At 38.8% G+C, this 24,895-nt stretch overlaps 1 protein-coding gene across 10 annotated transcripts in view; it reads left to right on the plus strand.

Annotated features, from left to right (window-relative positions):
* The window catches only part of PAN3 (poly(A) specific ribonuclease subunit PAN3), a 116,380-nt gene extending 94,466 nt beyond the window's left edge, over nt 1–21,914 (plus strand). For 6 of the 10 annotated variants that reach the window (XM_037891626.2, XM_037891630.2, XM_037891638.2 and 3 more), the window contains 7 exons: nt 8,672–8,837; nt 9,307–9,394; nt 11,183–11,322; nt 12,315–12,444; nt 14,953–15,017; nt 15,751–15,889; nt 18,958–21,914. In XM_037891626.2, coding sequence (XP_037747554.1) covers nt 8,672–8,837; nt 9,307–9,394; nt 11,183–11,322; nt 12,315–12,444; nt 14,953–15,017; nt 15,751–15,889; nt 18,958–19,098 — 869 coding nt within the window. In that variant the 3' untranslated portion in view covers nt 19,099–21,914. The other 4 variants (XM_037891631.2, XM_037891643.2, XR_006286359.1 and 1 more) reach the window with 4 other exon arrangements.
* The last annotated feature ends 2,981 nt before the right edge of the window (nt 21,915–24,895 follow it).

Raw genomic sequence — 24,895 nt, forward strand, 5'->3', positions numbered from 1 at the left:
AAAAAAAAGAGCAGTCCTAAACCAAATGAACTTAATATGGAATTAGTGAGAGAGAATAAACGTGGAACTACTACTGCTATCTTAGTCATTTTTCAGAGTAGGACTGAATTTCTGAATGTCTCCCACATGTATTTTTTTCTATTAACATTTCAATCTATCTTTCTTATGTTTTCTTTCCATCATCTATTTCTCTCGGAGTATCGTACACCATAGATAAGACATAGCTATGGGTGATACTCTTGAAACAAGAAGGGGGCTCTGTTTCTTTTTTTAAACAGAAACTAGGTGTTCTGTACAATTAAGTAGAATATTGTTATAACAAAACTAAAGTTGTTTTTCAGGAAGGTATTTAAAGTAATTCCACCACAGCTAGAGCAGTTTTCAGTACCTGTAGCATCTAGTCCTTACTATTGAACTCTGCAGAACAGCCACTTCAAACACTGTTCCAGCTTTTGCATGGTGTTGCTTAGATGAGGCTAGTCAGACGGCCATTTTTGCCAGGGCATTCCTTCAGATGTTTCTTCTCGTCCATCTTTGGGTTACCTACTGCTTTCTAGTCTACAAGAGTGGGCATCAATGAGCAAATTGAGAGAGAAAATAAGATTGTGTACCTATAATTGGAATTCTCAGGCTTGACTACCTTCACAGATTCCTTGCCCACCCCTCATTAGAGTTTCTTGGCTGTCTGCCTGCCTGGAAGAGACTCCCAAGAGAAGCAGGGGGTATATGGAAGTAGAGATTTCCTTTCTATAAATTCCCAAAGAGCACGCTGCAGTATGAGGCCCTGAATGGTGCTATTACTTTTAAAGGTTTAGAATCCCTACAGAGTGACATACAACTTGGTGTGAATCTGTGGAAATAGTGAATTAAGAGAATTTGGTTTCAGGTATGCAACCTTATTTGTCTCGGTCTTATCAGTTAGCAAAGCTAGTTTTTGACAGTTAAATTAAAAGAATTGTGGTTACATAGCTGTTTCACATGTCACTTTCTGGTGTCAGTGTGGTCAGTCTTTTTTTATTTTGCTATGTCATCTGCAAATACTGTTCCAGAATTTTTTGGAAGGGATGTGGTATAAAGCTTTCTCATCACAGGTGGGGGGGGCCCTAACAACGATGGTTTATTTTTGTACTGAACACCTGTACTTTATTTCCTAATTTTTTAAAAAAAATTTCCCTGTGCTGTCTTTTATTCCATAAAATATCTTCTGTTTCTGGTAGTATACTGTGATAATCCAATGTTGTTTTTGATGTATTTTACAATGTGGATAAGATTTAAGGATGAAGCATGTACGTTTTTCAACAGACAAAGCATTCTGTTTGTTTAGAAGCCATTTATTTGTACAATTCCAGTTTCTTTGAATCTTGCTGCTTGTTTTGTCTATCAATTTTTATTCCCAAGAAGGGAATTTGTCATCTTTCCATGAGATAGTTATTGTTCTGGAGTTTCTGGTAGAGCATTTTTTCTTTTTTTATTAGTGTGATATTACTTAATGTATTGAAATATTACAAGACATGACAACGTGTCACGTCTCTTTTTACACCAGCTGAAACTCCTCTACTGTAGAAACCTGGCCTCAAAAGTACCTTAAACTGTTACTCTGCCTGAATGAATTATAATCAATTAATAGAAATTAAGTATCAGATTGTTGTAAAAAACTACACAAAAATTGTACATATTTTAAATAATTTGCTAAAGTAAACACCAGCAATATTAGAAATAATTTTTTTGGCAGCATTGGATGGCATTTCTTTAAAATCGATTTCCTAGATCAATACTGCTTTAGTTTGGGGGGGGGAAACCGAAGACAAGCAAGCCTTCTATATACATCTTCCAATCAATGCATTAAAAAGTTCTGTGTTATCCATACTTATTAACAAACCCCTCCAAGGCTCTGAACATTAGTTTTCAGTGCTACAGATTACTTTTCTGAATACAGCTGTTTTTCAGCAAAGACACACAAACCCCTTTTTGACGTATAGGCAGGAATCTGTTTACACCATAAGAACATAATTTGGAACTGAATCCATCTTTTCCATCCCTGCCTCAGAATCGTTCTCCAGAATATAGTCTATTTTAAACTGTTTCTAGTCCTCACAACTGAGGACCTTGAAAACGTGAACATATGACAGTGTAAAAATAACTGAATTCAATAACCAGTTGCAGAGGGGCTACTGTATTCATTGTACTTTCATATTGGATTCGTTGAAAAACTCACTTTTTAAAATTTAAATGAAACTGCTGCAGAAAATCCATACCACAGTACTATGGAATGTAGGCGCAGCTTGTGGCGGAGGGACAGGGGGAGGGAAAGGAGAAGAATGGGTGCAACAGGCAGGGCCGGCTCCAGGCACCAGCTTTCCAAGCAGGTGCTTGGGGTGGCATTCAGAATGGGGCTGCAGTCCGTGTCCCGCGGCGGCAATTCGGCGGCAGCTCCACCACGGAGGCTTTTGGGCAGCAGCTCCGCCACTCTTCTGGGCGCGGCGGCAATTCGGCAGCGACTGCTTGGGGCAGCAAAATTGGTAGAGCCACCTCTGGCAACAGGGCCTTTGTATATAGGCAGAAGGTGCATCATCCTCACAGTAAGGTAGAACTTGGTTTTTATTGTCCCTGTTCAAGCTGTGAATTGTAGTACCTCTCTCAAACAACTAGTTAAATAAGATCATCAAGGAGCATCTATTGACAAAGAGCTAAGCATTGAATTTAAAAAGAGCATAATCTTGGCAGGCTAGAATATGATCCGGTGACTTCTGATTGTCTGAAGTTATTCTCTAATCCAAAATCAATTTAGCTCACGTTTCATTAGCATGCATCCAAGACAATGTTCCTGAGTCACAGCTACATTTACTTGCATGTGGGGGAACCTTCTGGCAGTGGGACCACTTCCTTTGTCTGATGGGGAGCTCATTGCTCTTGATCAAGGGTTTACTTTAATGTTTGTTCCACTGACATCCTCATAGCGCAGAATTGTAAAACTAGGAGGATGGGCTTTTACTTATAGCAAGAAATAAATGGCTCACTTATGTAAGAATTGTCATCTTGAAAATATTTCTAATCTCTTCAGTCATTCATGACGTGCTGAAGTCTTTTAGGTCGTGGCCTTGTGAAAGATGACAGTGGAATTATGTTGCAGAATACCAGGAATAGGTTAATTCTTTTCTTCTGGTGTTTGCTCTGTAGAGAGGGGACGTAATCCAAAATTTTGCCTGCTACAGTTGTTGATTCTAGTCTTTTGTGTTTTACTGCAGGATGTAGTGACATAAGCACACCTTTTCATTACCGTGTGTTGGACCTCTGTGGAACTCCCTGCCCTTGGTATAAAGCTTTTCTGTTTGCGTCCATTCGGTTTGATCATTTTTTGGAATTTTTTTGACTTGCTCCTCATGAGTTTTATCCCACTATTATCAACTTTCTGGAAAAGTGCTTAGCTCTGTTTACTCAAGTGATCACCATTTAGGTCTGACACCTGGGCTGGCCTAGCTCAGATGTGAGTGACCACACTGCAAAGCCATAATCGGGTGCATCTACTCAACATCATACAGACTGGGGTTGCACTCTGTCATGCTTTCTGGAGTGGTTAACAACTGTGCATGCCAGCCTCAGGGCAGACTGTCAAAAAGGCACCCCAAACTGGTGGTATATTCTATAATTAGATTTCACCAAACAGGTAACAAATATGAACTCCTGAATCACTGTAACAGTCTTACCATGGAGTTCCAGACAGTTCCCTTGGGCATTTCGATCTGTCTTGCCATCCAAGCAAGCTGAACTTAGTGATAAATGGTCACTTGCACCAAAAATCATAAAATATTCAGGTTGGCCCCAGGCCCAAGAGACCAGTCACTTACCCCAGATCAATTTGTACTTTAGATCTCACACCAAAGGCAATGCTGGTAGCCAATCCTATAGTAAACTAAGGATTTATTAACGAGGAAAAAGAAGAGTTATATACAGGTTAAAGCAGGCAACATACAAGCACAAAAGAGTCAGTCTGTGGTTCCAAAAGGTGACAGATGGAGTAATCCATCCACTGAATGTCTTTTTAGACTAACCCAGGTTAACCCTGGGAATCTCTACTTTTTGTTTCTTCGCTCCAGCCCTGGTAAGAGTCCAAACAGCATAAGAGAGATTCAGTTTCTCCTTGGCAAGGATTTTAATCCTCTCCACACCAGAGTCCAAACTGATGGGATGAGTTCATGTGTAGGTCTCCCCTTCCTGGAAGGAGTTAGGAATGCATCAACAGATACTTTCTTTCAGTGCTACCCAATATCTCATTTGCCTTCTGTGGGCCATCTTGTACACAGAACAAGCCCTTTACTTTAATTAGTGCTTCTTTTCCTGTTTGGTGAATTACACAATTACAGAGGTTTACAATTCAAAGTAACTTTTCACTGTGGGCCAGTGGTGAGCAAACTTTTCCAGTTGTGCTCCCCCCATCCCAGTACCATTAACGTTGTCTGTCCATGACCCCCTCCACTACTACACAGTCAAGGCTTCTTCAGCGGCGGCGCTTGGACTGAAGGCAGAGCTGGGGATGGAACTGGGGTTGGGAAAGGAGCTGAGGCTAGAGGTGAAGCTGGGCTGGGGGCGGAGAAGGAATGAGGCCGGAACTGGGCTGGGGTTCGGGGTGGAATGAGTTTGAGGGCGGATCTGGCATGGAGGCAGAGCAGGCCTGGAGGCTGAGTGGGGTTGAAGGTAGAGCTGGTCTGAGACCAGAGCGGAGCTGGAAGTGTGTCGCTCTATCCCTGCCCCACATGGAGGCTGGCCCGGGCCCTGTCACACTCTTCTCCAACTGTTCCTCCGCTCCCCCAGGGGGTGTGCACCCCACAGTTTGGGACTGCTGCCATGAGCTATAGAGATTATAAGTGAGATCAATATATGCAGCATCCAACAAGCATTTTATAAAAGTCTAAACACATTCTTATCAACTTAACATCTAAAATATATTTTGATAGTGCTAACACGCAGGTAAGCAAGACTGGTTTCCAGCTATGCATTTGTAAGTGTTTAGTGAGGCTTGGGGCCTTGGCATGAGCTGGGACCTAGTCTGCCAGCGTGTCACATTCGTGTGGGTTGCTAGGACTTCTGAAGACACATCCCATCATTCTTAGCACTGCAGAAAGCTAAACTGCTCTGATTCTTTTGCAGTGCATTGTGGGACAACATGTCTGTCTTTCTCTGCACATGGAGGGAATTGTGGGAAAGCATTGGAAGACTGTCAGCACTTGAGTGGGCTAATCTGTGTCATGACAGCAAAGTGGGCAGGTTACCAGCCCAAGTGAAAGCAGCACTCTGTCTTTATCTTATAGCCCCAGAAAAGCCAGCTAGCATGAGTTGAAAGCACCTCCAAACTTGGGTCAGAGGTTTTTGTGGCATAGGTGGCTGGGCTAGAAACACTCATACGAGACCAGATTAACTCGGCAGTGGAAATGTAGACTGTCTGTCCTGTAGCTTGAGCATTCTGGTGCAGGGACTGTCTTTCTTAGTGCATGCATTTACAGTTCAAATTCAACAAGGTTCTGATCCTCGATTGCGTTACTACCGTAATACTACTAATGAGGGCTAATTAATACTACTAATGGGGGAATATGCCAGGAGTCTGAGTGTTTCAACTGATTTGCATTGCATTCATTTATATTAATGTTAATTTTGTTTGTCGTAGCTATGAATCTTTATTTCTCACAGTATTCTAAGGGTACGTCTTCACTACCTGCCGGATCGGCGGGCAGCGATCGATCCAGCGGGGATCGATTTATTGCGTCTAGTCTAGATGCGATAAATCGATCCCTGAGCGCTCTCCTGTCGACTTCTGTACTCCAGCGCCGCGAGAGGCGCAGACAGAGTTGATGGGGTAGCGGCAGCAGTCGACTCACTGCGGTGAAGACACCACGGTAAGTCGATCTAAGTACGTCCACTTCAGCTATGTTATTCATGTAGCTGAAGTTGCGTAACTTAGTTCGATTTCTCCCCCCACCCCAGCGTAGACCAGGGCTAACATAGGCTAAAACTAAATACTCAATAACATTTTGTGCTATTTTCTCTGTAGTCTGTCTTATTGGGGAAGGAGAGATGATTGCTGTAAACAGTCTGAGTGATCAGTTTAACATTGAGAGTTTGTCTTGGGCTACTTTAGATCTGTCTGACACCCTGCTCCCCCCTTCCCTCAAAAAAAAAAAAAAAAAAAAAAAAGTGCATATCAGATCAGTAACTGCTTAAGTTGCTAGCTGGCACAGAAAACTCCAGCTTTCTAGTGCAGAAATAAAGTTTGGTATTTTAGTTGAGTAATCACTCCTTGATATTTTTTACCTTCTCAGCATATGTTGAGCGCTCTTTCATTAGTGTTTTCTGTATCAAAAGGCAAATATTGCTCCCACTGTGATACTTAGATTGTAAGCCCCTTGGGGCAGGGACTGTTCTGTTTCTGTACAGAGCCTCACACAGTGGATTTCTGGCCTATGTCTAGGGCTCCTAGGTGCTACAGTGATGCAAATAATTGCAGTTTTCCAAGAAGATAAACATTTGGCTGTGCTTTTCCTTTGCGTATAACAAAAATTACATTTGATTCTAGTGTTTGTTTATTAAACAGATGTAATACTCGCTGTCTTAAAGGGACCCTTTAAGACAGCGAGTATTACATCTGTTTAATAAACAAACACTAGAATCAAATGTAATTTTTGTTATATGCAAAGGAAAAGCACAGCCAAATGCATATGCATATCACGTCTGCTGCAGTTCACCGTATCTAAAGGAGTATATAATGAAATAAAGTGCAGGTGTGAGTGACAGAGCCTTGCCCAATAAGGCAGCAAACGTCCTGTCACCCTGACATGAAACAGTGATCGATATGAATGATGAAGAGGGGATATTTTAAAAATGTGTGCAAAGCGAGACTACTGGTGTAAAGTTTGTGGAGGATTATTCACATACTGATTCATCAGCAGGGCAATAAAGCTAAAATTAAATCATTGGGAGCCTCCATGTGGTGTGCCAGAGTTCTGTGGGTTAGAAGAGGAAGTGTCTTGTCCTTCAAAATCTGAACCAAAGGAACCTTCACCACCAAAAGTGAACTAAAGATAAATATGTTAACAGAAATGAAAGCAAGACACATTCCTCTTCTCTCTCTCTGGCCTTCCCACAACCCCCCAAACAGTAACATTTCATCTGGAATCATCTATAGCAATGTGCTTTACTTTTCAACAGTGGCTGTTAACTACAGTCTTGAGCAATTTCTCAGAAATGTTGACGCATTCCTGGGGAAAACCAACAAATTGACATTTATATGGAAAAGGATGAAGATACTTGTAAATTTCTCAGCATTGAGGCACATATGTAAGAGCACTGTTGAATCAGGGCCTTACTAAGAGGAGCCACAGTGATGACCCTGATAGTCCCAAAACAAACACCAATGAAACGTCTGAAAAGAGCGAATTTGATTTCCTAGTCAAATTTAGTTCTAGTACTCCTTTTCTGGAAGCGTTGTTTCCACCGTAGCCGCACAAACAGCTACATCATTTAGTTGCTGAGTGTCTTCAGTATTAACAACCCGCCCCTCTGATTTTTTTTTTTTTGGTAGAGTCTCCCTATTTCTAGTCATTATTTTAGGTCAGTCATTAAAATCAACCGCTAAGATCTGCACTCTGTGTATTTTGCTGTTCTAGAAGCGTGGCTTTTGGGCTATGATTTGGAAATGGCTTGAAATCATTTTGCTTTTCCATGGCCCACTGAACTGTAGTAATGACTGAATTACTAATGATTTGAGTCACAATGAAACAAATGATCTGGGGTAATAAGGCTCAGCATTCCAATTCTGTTGAACCATACAATCTTTCATTCTTATTTCCCGAATGAAATTTGAAATTAACTTGTTTGTTTATCTTGTCTGTACACTCTGGGATTGGGGGAGGGGTTAATTTATACTCCTTTCTATTTATATGGCATAAAATGGTACCAGTTGCAGATAAGCAGTATTTATTGTGTTATATGCCTTTTATTTTGGAACGTTTTTGGTTTCTGCTTTTTGAGTATCGTGATGCATCAACAATCACACTGCAGTAATCAGTTTTTTAAACCTATTGCCTTTTCGCACTGAATTTTCATCCTAACTTTTAAAATGACTTAATTCTCATGAATTTGAATCAAAAGTTGTAATATTTATTGGAGGAATTGTCACCGTTTTGAAGATCTATTTTGACCATTCAAAATTATCCATTTAAAACGTTGGTGGCGCTTTTTAAGTAAGCGTACATGTCTGTGCCACAGCCAAGGAGTGGGATGCCCGTCTGCTGTACACCTGCTTGTACGAGCCTGCTAAAAAGAGTAGTGTAGCTGCTGTAGTCTGGGCGGCGGCCGCATGGCTCGCCGCTCCAAGTATGTACCCACAGGGTTACCGTGGGTTTGTACTCTGGGCCGCTACAGTGCTGCCACTGCCCATTCTACAGCAGCTACACTACTCTTTTTAGCAGGCTAGCTCGATGTGAGCTAGAAGAAGTGTGTACACAAGCTGGGAGTCACACTTCTGGTTCATAGTGTAGACGTAGCCTTAAAGTAGAATGAAAGTGAGGTACGTTGGTCAATTCTTCATTTCAAAATACGTTAACTTAAATATTACATACTATCCTTGAAGTTAAAGTTGGCTGCATTTTGTTTGTTCATTGATACTATATTTTGCTTTTAGGTCAGCATGATGGTCCTCTGCCCCGGCAGCATGCTGGGTTACTGCCAGAGTCTCTTATTTGGGCATATATTGTGCAGCTCAGCTCTGCGTTGAGGACCATTCATACAGCAGGATTAGCATGTCGAGTTATGGATCCAACAAAGATTCTAGTAACGGGCAAAACAAGGTAATGGAAAACAGCCTTTTCAAATTAGATTGTTGACTATTGAGATCTGTGTGCAACGATAGCTTTTAATTACATACCTCTGCCAGATATGGGGAAACAACCTAATAATTTGACTAAAATGTTTTATGTTGGCCCAAGACTAATGAAGTGGTAAAAGTTTGATGCTTGAAATCGAGTTTTACTAAACTAAGTTTAGAAGAATTTACATCTTGCGTGCTGCTTACTGGATGTTTTCAGAAGGTATGTTTGTGGATCTAACCATTTAAGTTCTTACCTAGAAAGCTTTCAGCTGCAGCATATGTTGTTTTAATAAAAAAAAATTCTTAGTAAGCTAATTGGCAGCAGGAGAGCTTAGATGACTTTTTTGAAATCTTACCCTGTATTTTTATATGATAAATGTCAGAAAAAAACTAATCAACAGAGATAAAATCTTTCCAAATCTCTTCCCTATTTCCTGTTTGTTTCAAAGGTTACGAGTGAATTGTGTTGGAGTCTTTGATGTTTTAACATTCGATAACAGTCAGAATAATCCACTGGCACTAATGGCTCAGTTTCAGGTAGGATGATAGTGCCATGCTTGCTTTATAATAGGTTGATTTCTGTTAGATAATATGTACCAGGAAAAACTTAATTCCATTTGAAACATTAATTTTCATTAAGGCCTAGACATTTTACATTTTTAGGCTTCAGTGTATATATATTTTAACTATCTTTGGTATTGGCATATCTTTTCCTCCCTAAGCTGTGTAAATTTATTTGTGATTTGTATATATGAGCTGTCATTTTGTTACTGTTGAAACTTCTGAAATAAGATAGCTCTTATATATTGACAACAAGCAAAGCATAGGGCGGCTTACTTTGCAAAACCACAAAAATCAGAATTGGTTGGAATTGAGATTCCTTTTTAAAAGAAGGAAAAATCTTTTAAATTTAGTATGAAAACTTGAGTGAATACTGGAAAACAAATTTAGGATGTGATGTGCTCATGAAGCTGCTACAGAATTGGGCTCATGTGTCATTTATGGTTTTAGTAGAAAATGAGATCAATGAACAATTAATGGTTCAGTTGTACTTTTGTTTCTGCTTTCCATTTTCATGCTGTTATAGCCAGAATAGTTCAGAAGTAAATGTGTATCTAAGAGCAAGATAGCTTTACAAATTTTTTTTTTTAAATTTGTACTTGCACTCCGTCTCTCCTCTTCTTTCCCCTCCCCCATCCTTAAATGGGCTCACTGTGGGATGACTTCTCCCACACCCCCATTTCCAAGAGTTATACACTCCACATACTTCCTGGATTAGGAAGACTCCCTTTAGAGTCAACGAGTGCTATGCCATAATTCTTTGGAGGGCTACTTTCCCTAACTCCCCCTTGGGGCTGACTACTGTCTTCAGAGCATTTTCATCTCCTGACAGCTTTGGGAGTGTAAGACCACAGTAGGAAATTGGACTTAATTTGTTTTCATTAAACAAGCTTAGTCACTGAGAGAATTGATTATTTATACATACATAGTAATAAATGGGAAGTTTGAATAAGCTGGTTTCTGCCTGGCTAAAGCTCAAGACTTCTCAGAAATGCAGCAGCTTTTTGTTCGTGTTAGAGTAAACCGCTCTCAGTTTACTTTACCAGTGTACATTAACTTGTTTCTTATTTCTTCTTAGCTGGATATCTCTTGTTGTATGTTCTTTGTAATCAGTTAGCAGAAAAAAAATGGCTAATAAAATTCATTATCTATTCAGCCCTTTTTATTCCGACTATAGCTTTTCTTCCAAAAAAAACCTTGTCTGGTGGACCTGCCACACATAAGCACTGCTTTCAACTTATGACTAATTGCCCAGTAACCTGAGGATGTTAGTAGGCAAGAGTTGCCTGACTGGCATTTCTTTTAGACCCTTGTGGACAATGCAGGGAGATGTGACTGAGATGTAACCAGAATTGTTCTATTTGTCACCAGTTCATTCACTCTGCTGGGGTGGGATGTGGAAGGGTGTGGATGGAGAGAAGACACCTCCTTCTTCTAAAGCTTCTGATCTCCACAAGAAAGGATCTTTCCCTTCTCGAGATAGAATTCTGCCCTGACACTCTTCGTTTGTTAAAATTTAAATTGCAAAATAGAAATAGGCAGTTGAATGTTAAGTGTTAATAAAGATGCATATAATTCCTACCAGTTGCTACTAATAAAGACTTCTGTTTTGTGCACACTAAACATATCTTGAAAAATTCTATTGATAGTGTGGGCTTTAAAAAGCATTTACTTTAGATACTCATTTAAAAAAAAAAATAAAATAACTATTGCAAGTACTTTTAAAAAGTGCTATAGTAAAGTTATGTTTGTTTTTTCTATTAGCAAGCAGATCTGATCTCACTAGGAAAAGTTGTGTTGGCGTTGGCTTGCAATTCTTTGTCGGGAATTCAGAGAGAAAATTTACAGAAAGCTATGGAACTGGTGACAATCAACTATTCCTCTGATCTGAAGAATCTGATTTTGTAAGTTCATAGTATGGATTGAAGCATATTTTTGTTGCCGCTTTTTAAGTTGAAGGAAATTTGTTAGTAGCAAAACACAAATGCAAGATAATATCTGGGCGAAGGTACCAATGAATAGTTCATATTTTCAGACACAAATAAGAATTAAATTCTGTACAGTGTCTAAGATCATTTCAAATTAAGAGTACAGCATTAAAAAGTGGTACTGAATTGTCGTCTTAGTAGGTTAAAAGGGCCAACAAAATATATTACCCTTGCTATTCAGAGACAACTTTATATATTTTCTACGGTATATGTAGTAAATATGAACTCCCATATTCCCTCAGTAAGTGGTGTTTAAGGTGTTCTGACCAAAATATCATAAAATCTTCTTTCAAGAGTCAGAGAAATAGCATATGAATAATTGGATTTGCATTAAGATCTTAACTTTTGTGTTCTACCTCTTTATACAAACTATAGGCACACTTTAGTTCCTGAAACTGTCCGTTTTTTTATTAATAGGGTTGCTGCCTTTCTGACCAGAGAGATAGGATTTGTTTTTTTGTGTTCATAAATGTAGTCACTGTTCTCCTCACCCACCCTTACAGTCAGAGAGAGAGAAATGAGAGTATTTGTCCCCTGCTCCTCATTTGAAAAAACATCACTTGAAAATTTACAATCTGCATATATCTCCTACTTTTAATCCTGCCCTTTCTGGCATTGATCTACTTCTGCACTGCCATGTGAGTACTCTTTAGCATACTGAGTGCTTTCTCTCAATGATTGACTGGAAACACAGCATATAGGTAAGTTACAAAGAACATTTTCTCTGCTGCTTCAATACTGCTGCTTGACATTTATATAAGAAGACATAGTGGCAGCTTCAGAGCCAGATGCATGTTTAGTGCTCAAAATAGCATTTGAAGCAGAAAATAGGATCTGGTTAAAACAATATGGTGGCATCTCTCTTTAAATGTGATGTGTTCAATTACTCTGTTTGTTTTTTTTGGTAGGTATTTGCTGACTGACCAAAATAGGCTTCGCAGTGTAAATGATATCATGCCTATGATTGGTGCACGATTCTATACTCAACTGGATGCTGCTCAAATGAGAAATGATGTTATAGAGGAAGACCTTGCAAAGGTAAATCATTCAGTGGTAAAAAGTTGAACATAAGTATCCTACGGGGGGTAAATCTACAATTTATAAAGTTGAACCCTGTTCTTGTTGAGCTCTAGGTGAGTTTTGTCATTGACTTTTTGAGAACTAGAATTTAGTGCTAAATAAGAAATCCTAATAATATTGAAATAAATACCTCAATTACTGATGTCTTTGGGGACAGCCCAAGCATTTGACTGACCTGGGGTGCTGGTTGTGTAGTCTTAACAAGTCAGAGCTTGAGGTCTCCCTAACTGATTGTAAACCTAAAAGCCTGGTGGCCAGTTCTCTGAGAGGTGGTCAGTGCATGATGATGGCATTTTAACGTGGGTTTTAGTGGAAGCACCATCATTCTACTGAACCAACAGGCTTAGGAGAAGCTAAAAGGCATTCTCTGTGCATTGAACTCCTTACCTTATAGAATGAAGATTGCTTTTCTGATTGAGTAGATATGATCTGCAGCACATCAAAACATTTTCAGTAGTTTGTATTAGAAATAGGCACAAACAAATACTACCTTTGTTTGATTCCTCAGATTCCATTAGTCTTCTCCTTACCCCATATTAACTCCTGTTCAAACAAATGAAAAATAGAGCTATCCGCTGCCACCCTCGCATCAACTAAATCATCGCTCATACTGTTCAAATTCAGTCAAGACATGTATTGCTAAGTAGATCTCCTGGAAGCTGTATAGCTTCCAGAAGAAGTGTACTTTCCTGTTACTATATAATACTGCTATAGAGAGGATTTGACTCTTCCTACTTTGACTACAAATCCACAAGATTCAGACCAAGATACATGGTAGGAGGCTTTCGCTGCTTCCCTCTCATGTGACAAAACATGGAATAACTCAAATCTTCAGTCCAAGTGGGATATTAGGGTTTTAAGGGCTTAAATCATGCCTTTATGTCCTGTTTCCCTTAATCCCATTGCCCATACTGAGATTTTAAAAGGTGACCATATAGCCTAGTGGAAAGAGCACTGAACCAGGAGATCTGGGTTCTGTTCCTGTCTCTGTCACTGGCCTTCTGGGTGCTTCCCTCTCTGTGCTTTGGTTTCCTCATCTATAAAATGGGGATAATAAAACTCACTACCTGTGTAAAGCATTTTGAGATCTACAGATAAAAGTTGCTATGTAATCGTTAGGCATTATTATTTTTTAATGTATATATTCTGCATGCAAAATCTTGTAGCTGGACAAAGTAGGAGGCTGCACTGCCACTCCATAATCTGAAATTAATACAGTTACAGGAGCAATACAAACTGCTCCACAGTATTCCAGGAGACTGAGGAGTATAAATCTTGTTGTCCCTTTTCTTCTTGTCTTTCAAATCAAGCTGTCACACTAATGTATTACAGTATGACTTCATTTGCCAAATTTAGGACCCAGTTCTGCCAACGTTACTCATGTTAAGTAGTAAATTACTTCAGGAGTAATCCTACTGAAATCAGTGGCACTGTGTGTGAAGTGAGCTGCTATGCCACATGAGTGTGGATGGCAGTAACTAGGTCTTGAGATGCTTTATAATGGCACATTATTAGAATCTTTTTTCCTTCTGGAAGCCTGATTTGAACAGCCTCTATTTAAACAAAATATGCATGTATTCAGAATGTATTGTAAACTAGGATACAGGCAGAACAATTTTTTTCTCTCAGACTTGACATGGAGATGGAAAGCAGTGTGTGAAATGGATTATCAGCTGTCTGTGTCATAAAAAAAAAAACCCAAATTGCAGAGGTTCTATACTTTGTGTTGATTTTGTTGCTGTCTTTGTTTGGGATGGTGTCAGGATTTTAGCTCCTTTAGTTATACGCGTTTATTTATAGCTTTCCTTTTGAACAGATGTGCTTTGTGTCTAAAGTGGTCTTGGATCTGATACTTATTATGCATTTGGATTGCAATCTGATTTACCAGTATTAGCAAACACCTTTTACTAATGGGGGCCGGCAAAAACAAAAAAAGTGTGAGAAGAAAACAAAACAATCCAAATTGAATGTCCAGGTAACCAAGATAAGAGGGGCATGAAGCAACTAGGAAATTTAGCATTTTCCTCTTCTGTGGTCCTGATGTCTAGACCCTGCTCCTGCTCCATCTTAAAACCCAATATACTTTTTTTAAAGTATCCACCCTCTGGTATCCTAAACAAATGGGGTAGCTGGAGTCTGCATTGGTGTTCCATGAGGCAATGAAGCTGATAGTCTAGCCCTTTCTGGGGCAGAAAAATGGCCTGGGTGCTGGCCAGACTGGAGATTTGCAAAGGAAGAAAATGAAGCACAAAGATCAGTAACGCTGACTTTGGGTATGCAGTGCGATGTATTGATGAATCTATTTCTAGAAAATGCAAACCATCTTCATCAAAATTAATCTGATGGGTCTTTGCAATTTTGTTACACAAGATCAGTTTTGCTGCATTGAGGCTTTTGTGTGCACCCGTGTCTAAGTTTTGTGTTTCTTCCCAACTTTGAACTAATCATACATTTCTTGTGTTATAGGAGGTGCAGAATGGAAGGTTGTTTAGGCTTCTAGCAAAATTGGGAACAATCAATGAGAGGCCAGAGTAAGAGATGCAATGCTTTTTTCCATAGTACAGTGTATAAAATCCAGTTTATAATTCAAGATTTCTGCCCTCACAGATATGATCTGAATAATCCTATCTCCAATTATGCCTCTGAAGAAGTAAGAAGTAAAGACACCTTGAGGCAATGAGTTAGGCTATTTTAATCAGAATTTTAACTTAAAGAAAAGAAAAATATTCCTATCTGAACATATATATTTGTGTTTCTTTACCATATATTTAGCATATATATTTGAGGTTTATTATGCTTGAGAGCACATATACAAGGCTATGGCTTACCTCAATATGTAATTATAGTAAAGTGTTTCAGAAGAGTTTGAATGGGGCATAGTTTTGTGCCGATTATCTGTCCGCTGCTAATATGAAACAATGTACTTTTCACTGGCCTATTTTCAAAATCAGTTAAATAGACTGTTAGGTAACTGCAGATTTGAGTTACAATATAACTAGTTTTTAGCATTCGTCTGGTATCTTTGATGGTTTTCCTCCCAATCCCTTTCCTGCAAGCTTTTAGTAAACATTTAACTTCAGGTACTTTAGCTGAGGAACTATGGATAAAGCTTCTTATATCTTTGTGATAGGAAGAAAACACTACTACTTGGTAGTAGGTTATCTAAGCTCTGCTACATAATGAGACAGTGTTTATCTTGAAGAGTTAATGAGCAAATATCTTTTTAACTCTTGATTGTTAATGTGAAGCTTTGTTTTGCACCAGATTTCAGAAAGACCCAACTTGGTCAGAAACTGGAGACCGATATCTACTGAAGCTCTTTCGGGATCATCTTTTCCATCAGGTGACAGAAGCGGGCACTCCTTGGATTGACCTCAGTCACATTATCTCATGTCTTAACAAGGTAACCTGTATCTGTGTTCTTTCTTTAAAGAATGATTTGGTGAAGCTTTCATTCATGTGACATTCCATGGTTGAAAGAAAATGGATGCGTCACTGACAGACTAATTCTGTTGATTTAGTTGATATTTTTCTAATCTGTATGAGAACAGATTATCCAGTAAATTAGCATGTAACCTTTCATGGATATTTTAATTAGAAGTACTGCTTTGTTAATGTTAAAACTGGGAATTCATTAGAGTGGTGTACAGTGGCCCCTTTTTGTCATGTTAAAGGATAACCGAAAGGGACCCTAAAAGTCCTGTAATCAACCAGGGTATGATTCTCCTGGCACAAGTACAGTGGAAGACCTCAATAAGGCTGTCTTCTGAAGATGCCCTCACACGCCCTGCTGCTGGGGGTTTGCCAGGGCAGGGCTGGGGGCGAAAGGGTTGTATCAGGAGGGGTGCCACAGCATGCAGTGCTGCATGGATTCCAGGCAGCATTGTGGCACATAGGGGCACCCCAGGGAGATTTCTGTAACATAGACACAATGGCTTGTCTAAATTGAGCCAGAGTCCTTTCCAGCCCCAGAGCAGCTCAGCAGTAGTAGGGTGCATAATTGGTTTAAAGAGGCCACTTGCAGTATTCTAAGATTTTAGTTGCATCACTGGCAAAACTTTAGTTGAGCACTCTCATGAATGGCAGCAGAGGCAAATCTTTCTGTCCCACTCTGTAAACGAAATAAAAAAGTAACAGACTTACTTTTTCCCTGCAGCTTGTACTTCAACTTTGCAGATGTTTTACCAAACTTTAGCAATCCCAAACCACCTTTCTTTTCCAGAGAAGCTTGACCATACTCAGATCCTTAGATACTAGCAACTACTAATTAACTTCAGCCAAAACTTCTCCCTAAATTATTGGTGGCTCTTAATCTGGCCACTGGATTATTCCCTTAATCTCCTTTTACTTTTAATTTTGTTTTGTCAGTCCCTATAAATCCTGATTTAAAGGGATTGATGAGGCTAAATAAAGGAGATTAGGGGAGTGTGTGCTAATGGCCAGGTGAAAATTAAAGGCATGTATGCTGATGCTCAAACAGGAGGTGAAGAGCTACAGCAATTTTGGGGGGGATGTAATTCTGTAAGTCAGGGGAAAGAATATATTGCAGAATATTGTGTGCTAGAAACTTTTGGGGCTTATGCTCAAAACAAATGGTTAGTTCTAGAGTTGTGGACCCATAATGCAAAGAATCACTATCTAGGGCTGAAGGACCTCAATATCTTGGCAGTAAAGGCACTCTAAAAAAGCATTCTTAAACTTCAGAAAGCAGCATGTTGGAAAACGGATCCTAGTAAAATGGGGTATCTGGCTTTCATACTTTGCTCTTGAAATGTCATTGTTAGATTCAGACTTATTCAAGTATCATAAGGGGAAGGAACTTCTATATCCGAGTGCGACATTTCTGTGCACCTATTTACCTAAGGACCAGCGGAAGAAAGCCACATGTAGTCAGGTACATGGTCAATAGCATGGCTTTGTTTGTTATTGATCTGCAGTGTTTCAAATCCAGTAGGATACCTCAGATTACGCGTATACAGCACTTGAACAATAGATAAAGATCTTACATTGCACTTATAGTTGGTACTCTTTGTCTTCAAACTGGTTTTTTTTTTTTTGCAAATCAATCCTAATAACACCCTAGGAGAAGTGTTGCGGGATGGTGGAGGCAGTATTATACCCATTTTACAGAAATAGAAAACAAATCAGTCTCTCTGCATTAGTTTGCCTGAAGCCTCACACAACAGTGAGGCTAGAATTCGGGAGGTTCTAGCTTTCATTGCTGTGAGTTCAGACCAGTGTGCTGCACCTCTTTCTACAAGATGTTTTCTATCTTACAGTGTTGCTCCTGAGAACACCCAATTAAACAAGAACTCGGTGGCTAACCTAGTTCTCCTTTTCCTCTATTCAATCAGGCATAACAGAACATTTATCTGTTTCCATAGCACTCATTACCATATTATCTAAAAATCTACTAGTACTCCCATCATCCCCTGGGGTATGTTTCCAAAGTCTTGCTCTATATACCGTAATACAGACAGTGAAGCCTGTGTTTGGACAAGAGTTTGCGGTATAAAACAAATGTTGAAGATCCCTTAAACTATTTTCAAAAGAAAGCAGCACCCATTGTACTTAGCAAAGAATCTGCAAGTTACAAATTAATGAACACCTTTTGCAGTGTAGAAATTGTGTACTCTTTGTAAAATATAAAGTTCCCCTAGAGATTTCTACACCACTTGCTGGTAGAAATATCATAAAATATTAGGACACAAGCTGTGTGGAAGCCAGTTGAGAATATATGTTAGTTTATTTCCATGTTGTTTCAATGCTAGTTTAATCAGTAGAAGAAAAACTTGAGATGTTGGTTGGGGGAAAAAAAAAGTTTGTTTTTCTTCTGACTGACAGCCTGTATTAACTGTCTGTCAGAGATCAAGATTAGATAATGTCTGCATTCTAGACTGAGAAAAAGTCTACAAAACTCGAGCTAGTTCATTTTGTTCCCACCTTCACTGGCCACTAGCCAGTTTGAATTTGGAAGTTAAAGTTTCAGCTATTACAGAGCACAGGACTAGGCAGCCAAAATTGCTCAGATGCTGATACTTCCTGTAATTTTGTTTAAAATGGCCGAAGATCCATCCCTCCTAACTGGTCCATTTGATGAACATGTCCGGTAACTTGCACAGAAATTCAATGATGTGGCTCAGGCCTATATAGAGATTATCCCTCCCTAGCTTGCTTGGTTGTTTTAAGGGGGAGTGGTATTTCAGAAGGGTTGGACCAAGTTCCCATCTTCTTCTGCAATGTTTTTTTAACTTGTGGTTCTTGACCATTAATCTGATGCAGGGTCAGATTTGAGTTGACTAATCACAGGTTTGAAAATGTTTAACAGGCTGTGTATGTTGAAAGAGAAAAACCTTGCCCTTTCTGTGAATCACACTCTCACAAGCTTGCTAAAAACCTCATAGGTTTTGTGTTTAAGAAAATGATTGTACTGCCATTTGTCACATTTTATCTTTTGCATTCTTGTTACAGTTAGATGCTGGTGTGCCAGAAAAAATAAGCCTCATTTCCAGAGACGAGAAGAGTGTCCTTGTGGTAACTTACAGCGATTTAAAACGCTGCTTTGAAAATACTTTTCAAGAACTAATTGCAGCCGCAAATGGTCAGTTGTAGTATTTGCTGAAAGCATGCAGGACATTGCTGAGGAACTTAACCAATAGCAAATTGCACTACAGCTGAATTGTTGTTGTCATCTCATTTCACATTTGGGAAACAAACAGGAGATGAGCAAAGCTGCTTGCACTTCAGTCAGGTACACTGTTACTTGAAGGGAAGAATGTTTCATTTATCCTAGAGCTATGGCTGCCATCGGAGGCTTTATCTGTGAAGAATTTATTTTAGATTAAGGAACACATCAGGTGCATGATGTTCCTGCTTTTATTTTTTCCACTTGTATATGCACTAATTTTAATTTTTTTAAGACTTTTCTGATCTCTGATGTTTTGCCACATTGTATACTTATTAAGGGAAACTCTTTGCAAGGACATTTCTGGGATACATTTTTGTCACTGAGGATATTGCTCAATTTATTCATTTTGATATTATTTGCACCCAGAATAGCATAAAGGACCAGGGAAATAATTTCATAGAAATTGTGCTCTATAAATGAGAGTTTAGTTTGTAATCTCTGTAAAAGTGTGTTGTATGCGAGCTCTGTATGCCACCCACTGTTAGTTAACAAACCAACCAGAAGATGCATATTTAAAAAAAAAAAAAAAAATCAAGTATCAGTGAATTGACATGTATAAAATCCCCTCTCATTTAAGCCTTGTCTAAGCAACGTGACAAAATAGCAACCTTTGAAACACCTATAATTTAAGGGCATATCAAATTTGCTCTAAACACAACCAGCGCCTTTAAAAACTGTTTGTATGTTTTCCTGCTAGTCAGCTGCATTTACATTTATGCAATTTTTTTAACAGAATTTTTTTAAAGAAATTGTGTTAAATGCCTGAAGTTTCAGGAGTGTATTACTTTAGGTTATTTACAGTATAATTTTTGTATAAAGTTCTGTTCTTTGAACCACAGCTTTATTATGGTACTCTACACTGGATACAGAAACAAAGACACTGTTAAGAAGATTAACTAAACACAGCAGTTGTCTGGCATCAAGAGCTTTTGAAGTTTTACAACCTGAATCTGGAGGGATAATGATCTGCTGTGCCTTTGCAGTCACTGCTTAGCCCAAAGTAATATTACTTTTGATAATACTCAACACATGAATATTCCTGAAGTAATTCAGTCTGGAATTTTCCTCCTCAATTAACTTTCTAATATTTGGACATGCAGTTATGTCTCCAAACTTGGGTATTCCTGGGATTTATAGTAAAAGATAAACAGCTACACTTTGATATTGAAGACTGCCAAATATGTAGGAATTTCCTTTCGTAAAGCAGTAGTGAAGACTGTATCTATCCTTTCCCAGCACTGAATATTTTAATAGCACTGGGTGCTCACCATGAAGAAAATGTGGAAACTCAAAAGGTCAGGACAGACTCTAAGCACTTGCAACTGATGTTACTGACATCAATTTTAATAATTCTCAATATTTGTAGTTTTCAGAGAAGTTTTTAATATTTCTCTGTCCACTTTTATAAGCTTTAAAATGATTCTCCGCCTTGAGACTTGCATCAAGAAAAGCAACTCTCTTCACATCGGAAGCTCTGAAGACTAGGGACCGTGCTTTACATATTTTAGAAAATGTGGTTGAGTCCGCATTTGGTAGCATCAGTTGTTGAGTTTAAAAATCAATTATTGTTGCATTTGATCTGAATGAATTTTAAAAGGAACATAATGTTTAATATTCAAAGGATAACAATTGCCACAATATTGTTCTTTTTAATGTAAAAGGAACGGGAACTTTGAGAAGTGAACATGCAAAACAGTCTTTTATCATTAGCTCATGTATTTGAGGAAGAGCAGCTGTCTTTTATATGTTTTTTGACAAATCATATTGTAATTCTTTTGTACAAAAAAGAAGTACTTGTATTCTAGAAGAAATATGAAATGCTTAATTTATAAGCGGGCTGAGGTTTTTTCCAGTATTGTTTTCTTTGAAAATGAAAGGGGATCATCTGTTCAGTTGTGGGGTTTGGGAACCTTTGGAAAATTTAATTTGTGGACCAATATTTTGCGAAAGTTAAGGCAGGGGTAAAATAGGGCTTGAATTCTCATCCTTCCTAGACCAGCAAACCATCCTCTGTGAGACAAGTCTAGAATGCAAACTTGCATGTATTTACATAATGTCAGTTTGCTTCAGCCCCTACTAACCTCAGGACTTGGTTTAAAAAAAAAAGTAGACGGCTATTAAGTTTTCATAAGTAACTAATGTCAGCCAGAAAACATTTGGTGTCAGGTAATACATAAAACAAATAATTGTTGAGCTTTGTTTTCTATTTATTTCATTTGGTCCATATTTGGGAATGATTTGAACAGTCTGAAGTTCTGCTTGGGTGTTTTTGGGGAGAGCCCTTCTATCGCATTTTAATTCCATTAAGAAGGTTGTCCTAAAGTTATAATCTCTCTTCCATTCCGAAGAAGAGCTGTATGTGTATATTTTTAAAAAAAAACAAAAACCACCCAGGACATACCCTTCCATGTGGGAAATTATTGTGATCTTCCTATCTTTACAGCTAAAAGCACAGAAAGGGCAACCTTTGAAATCATGTGATGTTGGTCATTTTAATTTTTGTACCTGTTTTAAATTCTGTCTATGTATTTACTACACTGTAAAATTTTGTTGGGGGTACCTATGTTTTGGTTTTTTTTGGTTTGTCCCCTGTTTCAGTAATTCAGATGTCAACAGCTTCCCCTAAAAAGCACCAGTATGTTAAGTTCTGTCATGATCCCAATATATGTTATCCATCTTTAATCCTGTTTTCATTCTTCATGTGTACAGCAGTATTTTTAATAAAGAATACCAGAAATAACGTAGCCTTCTTTTGAGCATGCTAAGTGCTGTAGTTGGGTAGTGCTTTTCACATATTAAGTATTGGAAGTATTTTGCATTCCATCATATCCCTTTTGTATTTCAGTCTGTAAATGACTCCAGCACAGGGTTGTAACAATCATGACTTGCAAACTGCATTTAATGTTTATCACTTACAGTAACTCACATGGCCTACGATTTCTAGATACTGTGCTAGACATAGTAATGTGCATTTCCTTAACTTCCAAGTCAAAGTAGTAGCTCCTTTTTGCTTGTATTAAATCAGGTCCACATTACTAGATTAGCCCTAATTCTGAGAAACTGTATTAAAAATACCTTTACATCCATGTTTATTGAGCTCTCTTGTCCAATGACACATATGTATGTTAGCTTCTCTGAAAATTACACATGGGATAACTGACCTCTTTGATGCCCAGAATTATTTGTTCTGTATTGTTAACCAGCAAAAGTGACTTACTGGTGGGGTAAAGTCCTCTGTACCCACACCCGCCCATGCCACATGTTTATGTAATTGTAAAGTCATGAAAATTTTGTAAAATACATGTGAAATTGTCAATATCTTTGTTTTTTTCCTTGCATAAACTTACTCTGGACTGTTGGTCCCTTAAATTGCATTATTGCTTTAGAAAGTTTATTTTGCATATATGACTAAAATAAAACTGCAGCAAGCTTGCTTGGTGCACTCTTCTCAAAAGCTCAGAAGGTAGGAAGCAGTTTTCTATATGGTAAACTTTATAATTTACATTTAAGAAAAGAACTGTGTTGAAAGACCACATACTGCTATAGGAGTACACCCATGTCTTGTCTGTTCCAGAATGCACGTAGCAACACTGGTCAATACCTTGCAGAATCCAGTCATGCAATACATTTTTGGTAAAACTGGAGTAATACTTAGATATATTTGTTATGCACCCATCCACAAGTGTCCCCTGGTGACAATTTGAAGTGCGCTTTCAGTCTGAACCTGGATGGTTTGTTTTTGAAAAACTTTATTTTTCGTTTCAGAGTAGCAGCTGTGTTAGTCTGTATCCATAAAAAGAAATGGAGTACTTGTGGCACCGTAGAGACTAACAAATTTAAGTGAGCTGTAGCTCACGAAAGCTTATGCTCTAATAAATTTGTTAGTCTCTACGGTGCCACAAGTACTCCTTTTTATTTTTTGTAACAACTAGAGCATGAATTTTTAAGTAACGTGAAACAAACCCTAAAATCAGCTCTTTGACTACCATAATGCAGCAGTGCACCTTCTTGGGCATATCTCATGTCTGAACTCCAAGGAAAGGTGGCAAATGTGTGGAATGTTTTTCTAGCATACTTGAAAAATGAACAGTCAGTAAGCAATCTTCAGAATTACTCTGTCCATACTTGAGTTTGAATTAGCGGAATTGCTGTAGAAATGAGCAACGTTCATTTGAGAACCTGTTGTAGGTAGTCACAAATGCTTCAGTAATTTGTGCCACTGCTAGCATATATTAGTTATTATATTAGTATTCTACTTTAAATCCTTAATGCACAGTAGTAGGTACAAGACTTTTTAATCCTCCAGATGTAGCCTCACCAGTGCCGAATAGAGGAGAATAATCACTTCCCTCAGTCTGCTGGCAGTGCTCCTACTCATGCAGCCTAAAATGCCGTTAGCATTCTTGGCAACAAGAGCACACTGCTGACTCATATCCAGCGTCTCATCCACTGTAATCCCCAGGTCCTTTTCTGCAGAACTGCTGCTTAGCTAGTTGGGCCCCAGCCTGTAGCAGTGCATGGGATTCTTATATCCTAAGTGCAGGACTCTGCACTTGTCCTTATTGAACCTCATCAGATTTCTTTTGGCCCAATCCTCCAATTTGTCTAGCTCACTCTGGACCCTATCCCTACCCTCCAGCATATCTACCTCTCCCCTCAGCTTAGTGTCATCTGCAAACTTGCTGAGGGTGCAATTCATCCCATCATCCAGATCATTAATAAAGATGTTGAACACAACCGGCCCTAGGACCAACCCCTGGGGTACTCCGCTTGATACCAGCTGCCAACTAGGCATCGAGCCATTGATCACTACCTGTTGAGCCCAACAATCTAGCCAGCTTTTTATGCACCTTATAATCCATTCATCCAATCCATACTTTTTAAAACTATTAACCATACTATTTACCCCTTTTGCTGCCTCTAAAATTTAATGAACAACACTACTAGGGTCCTATGATTATATAACTAGTGCTGTGCCCTTACTCCCCACTAAAAATTAGATTGTCTCCAGCAGCCTTCCACCTAGAGGCCTAGCTAGTCTAAACATTAGCAGTAAGAGCCAGTGAAAGAATTGAGAAATATTCAAGATGGAGTGGATTTACCATTTTGGTTTCTATACTTTAATCTTGCTTTTTATTCAGACAGTATTATCCTCACTGTGTGGCTTTCAAGGATGGTAGTGAGCCCATTTCTCTTCAAATTAAATCATACTGTGGCCAAATTAAACTGTTTTATTGGATGTGGGAGGAGGAAGTAAGATAGAAGATCGTAAATATACACCACTCCCCTGCACTATTACTACTTTCCATGTGGATAAGAACATTTTATGACTTTACTGCTGATAAATGTGAAGTTCTTGGGCTAGCCAGGTGTAACAAGAACAGTAGTACACAGCCTTTCTCTTTCAGTTCAGTACTAGCCTGCTTTCATACGTTTGTTCAGAGGTGCTGACATGCTGCATTAGACCACTTAGTCAATCTAGTCCAGTATCCTGTTACTAACAGTGGCTGGTACCAGCTGCTTCAAAGGAAGGTACAAGAAACCCTGCAGTAGGCTGTCAAGGGAAAACCCTGTCCCTCAGGGAAGGTTTCTTGCTAACCCCCATTAGTTAGAAGTTTGTTTAAGCCTTGAAGCATGAGGGCTTATATCCTTTCCAAAACTAATTTAAAGGGTGAAAAAGCTATTCTTTGTTCCATCTAAATGTCCAATCTGTTTCTGCAT

The sequence above is a fragment of the Chelonia mydas genome, chromosome 1 (assembly GCF_015237465.2).
Source record: "Chelonia mydas isolate rCheMyd1 chromosome 1, rCheMyd1.pri.v2, whole genome shotgun sequence".
Classification (NCBI taxonomy): Eukaryota; Metazoa; Chordata; order Testudines; family Cheloniidae; genus Chelonia; species Chelonia mydas.